The sequence below is a fragment of the Mustela nigripes genome, chromosome 12 (assembly GCF_022355385.1).
Source record: "Mustela nigripes isolate SB6536 chromosome 12, MUSNIG.SB6536, whole genome shotgun sequence".
Taxonomy (NCBI): Eukaryota; Metazoa; Chordata; class Mammalia; order Carnivora; family Mustelidae; genus Mustela; species Mustela nigripes.
The window spans coordinates 69,754,075-69,757,313 of record NC_081568.1 but is presented as its reverse complement, the minus strand read 5'-3'; the positions used below and the strand labels follow the sequence as shown (position 1 = coordinate 69,757,313).

At 52.7% G+C, this 3,239-nt stretch overlaps 1 protein-coding gene across 1 annotated transcript; it reads right to left on the bottom strand.

Annotated features, from left to right (window-relative positions):
• Positions 1-1,115: 1,115 nt before the first annotated feature.
• CSF2 (colony stimulating factor 2) lies at positions 1,116-3,239 on the bottom strand. The gene is made up of 4 exons (XM_059416590.1): positions 3,004-3,239; positions 2,866-2,907; positions 2,065-2,190; positions 1,116-1,387 (listed from the first exon to the last, which is right to left on the bottom strand). Exons 1-4 carry the CDS (start codon positions 3,160-3,162, stop codon positions 1,253-1,255), a joined length of 462 nt encoding a protein of 153 aa, XP_059272573.1. The 5' UTR covers positions 3,163-3,239; the 3' UTR covers positions 1,116-1,252.

Here is a 3,239-nt window from a genome sequence, read left to right as displayed (position 1 = left end):
ACAGGTGCAGGCCAGAGCAGAGAGAGGGAGTGGGGTGGAGAGAGAGCAAGATGGACAACAGCTGCACCAAGCCAGCTTCCTCAGGCCCATCTGTCAAGGAGAAAGCTGGCCTTGTTATCCTGTCTGCCTGACACTTGAGGACACACCCACTTCCTCATAGTCCCCAGGAGGGACACAGGGGAACAGGTTCCCGAACACAGCCTCCAACCTGGCAGGCAAAGCAAGGGAAGAACAGAAAACTGCTATTTCTTGGCCTGAAGACCTTGGGTTTTAGAGGAACGCCCCTGGTTAGATGCAAAACTTCAAGTAAAAAGAAAAGCCAGCTCACAAAAATGCCACACTAGAGCCATATCCTGATAAATTCTGAATATACATTCTGACTCTCACAGATTAGGATCACCCATTTGGGGGAAGGTTTGGTAAATATGGTGGGCCCTGACCCTGTGGTTTGTTTTTTTGTTTCCCTCTGAACAGGTAATCTATCTACTGGTTCCCCTTGGGAGTGGCTGAGGCCCTGAGTGTGAGGGTCAGGGTGTGGCCACAGGGCCAGGCCTCTGAGGGGCACAGGTGTTTTACCTCACTCTAGGGCAGGCCCATTCAGCCAGTGACCAGCCAAGCTCCAGGGACTCCCAGGCCTTCTCAGGAAGTAGGATGGCCTCGTACCGGAGCAAAATTCCCACTGACCAGGTTCCTTGACCTTCCAAGGGAAGCTAAAAACCTCTTTCTACAGTGGGAACCCTTGAGTATCCAGCGAAGCACATCTGGGTGTGCAGGTGCAGCACCCAGGCCAACTCTTACCTCCCCTCTGCTCTGTCAGGGCTGCCCCTGCTGGAGCATCCTGCCCCATCCCCAACCTGGTGGCTCCTCTTTCCCTCACCGCTTGCCCTGTGGTGAGGAGCACACCATTAGCATTTGCTCATGGTCAAGAACAAATGAAACTGCACAAATAAGAATGGGCTTTTAATAATGTATTATTATGGCAAAACATCTTGAATAAATAGAGAATATGCTCTTAAATAAATAAATAAATAAATATTAAAATACATAAATATATAAATAAATATTACTGATCCCTGCCAATGTACAATGTTCCCCATTCCCCATATACGAAGCTGGTAACAAGGGCAGCATGGCCCAGAGCAAGTCCGTGTCCCCCACCCCGGCCCTGGCCCGCCCTGTGGTCCCTCGAAGATGAAGATCCTGAGTTTCAGCAGTCCGTGGGTAGGAGTGCAGTGGTTCGGGAACTACACTCTCAGGGCTGGCTCCTGTTTGGACCGGCCTCTGTTGTTTCTGGCTGCCAGCAGTCAAAGGGGATGTTGAACAGAAATTCCTTCAGGTTTTCTTTGAAATTCCTGAAGGTGATAGTCTGGGTTGCACAGGGAGTTTCCTTAAAAACAGAACAAAATAAAACAAAACTTTTAAGTTCAGGTGTGAATGGGTAATGTGTGGGAAGCACCAGTGTGTTTCTGCACTGTCTTCTGAAACTCAGAGGCCAAAAGGCCCATTTGGAGCCTGCCTGCTGACCTGGGTCAGATGACAAGCTTGCCACCATGTGTCACCCAAAGGATGCACAACTTTGGCAGTGGCAGCCACAGCCAAGAGCCTGACAACACGCCAGCCCGAAGCTGGTCTACTGGGCTGGGCAGTTGGGCCGGTGTCTCTTTGTGTTTCAACCCAGAAGGGGCAGGAGTCCAATCTTAGTATGACCCCCTCCTTGCTCCCATACAATTAGGCACCTCACAAGGGGCCATGGAGGTGGTGTTTGGGTTCTGGAATATGCCCTAGGCAGGACCTGAGTTTCCTTGGGTTTACCTCACCTCTGACCTCACTGATGATAATAAGGACAGAAGCAGCTCCCTCGGGGGAGTGTATAGGCCCCTAGAGCTCCATGGCTTTAACTCCTAGAGATGAAAATGGGCAGGGCTGCTCAATCTCTAGAGGGGCAAATCTGTTAAACAGAACCCCTTTGGGGTCCTGAATAGTTACAGCCAAAGGTCCCTCCTTATCCACTCCACCGCCCTAGACCAAGACCTTCCAGCTTGGGACCCTGACGTGGGCACTCACCGGGGTTTCGAGGCAGTGCTCCTTGTAGTGGTCGGCCATCAGGTTTAAGGGTTGCTTGAGGCTGATGAGGCTGCCCCGTAGGCCTTCACTGTACAGCTGTAGGCGCGTCTGCAGGCATGTCGGCTCCTGTGGGAAATGTCCATTTCCTGGTAAGTAGTGGACAAGTGCCCTCTGGTGGGCACATGACACCCTCCCCGTCACTCTTTCCAGTTCTCAGCCCTGTCCCCCAAGAGAAGGACTTGGGAGGGGCACAGGATGATGCCGGGTTCAGTCATACACACTGCTCTGTCTGTGCCAACATGAATCTGCACCATTCAGCTTAGGCCACCCCCAGCCAGCACAGCCACTTTCCCTGGCATCTTGAGAGGGTCCCAGGCCCCAGGAAAGGAGGTCACTAACCCCCACCATTCAGGGAGAAGGTAGCAGGGTGGGGTATCCTGCTATGTGAACATGGCTTGTTCCTGAAATCTCTCTGTGCTCCTCTGTTGCCAGCATGCTCTCTCCACAGGGCTTAGTCTCATGAGTGTCCCAAGCCCACAGCCCCTGTGTCCTGCAGTAACTCCCGCCTACCCACCTGTCCCCTGGTGACCCCTAGCCCCTTGAATGCTAGGTCTGTCCGTGGCTGCTCAGCTAATGGAATTCACGTGAATGCCACAGGAGCAAGGCCGGTGGCCTCCTGAGAGCCCCTCCTGGCAGCCAGCTGACTGGAGAGAAAGTGGACTGACAACCCTGTGAAAGTCCCTCTGAAATGGAGCCACCCCCAAGGTAGAGGGGAAGGTGTGTTGGAGAGAAACATCTTACCTGGCGGTCAAACATTCCAGAGACGACTTTTACTGATTCATTCTGTAGAAAAGAAAAATACCATTTTATTAAGCTGACAGGCAGGGCCAGTCCAGGCCAGCAAGGTGGCCCAGGGACAGCCTGCACTCCCTCACTCACCATCACAGCAGTCTCATCACTACTTTTGTTCAGAAGGCTCAGGGCCTCTTGGATGGCATCCACGTGCCGAGAGGGTCGAGTGACAGGTCTGGGTAAGCTGGTGGGTGCAGAGATGCTGCAGACCACAGTGCCCAGGAAAAGCAGGTTCTGCAGCCACATCCTCCTGAGGACTTTAGCCTTTCTCTCTGAGCACTGGGCTCACTGGCAAAAGAGCTCTTATATACACAGTTAGAGGA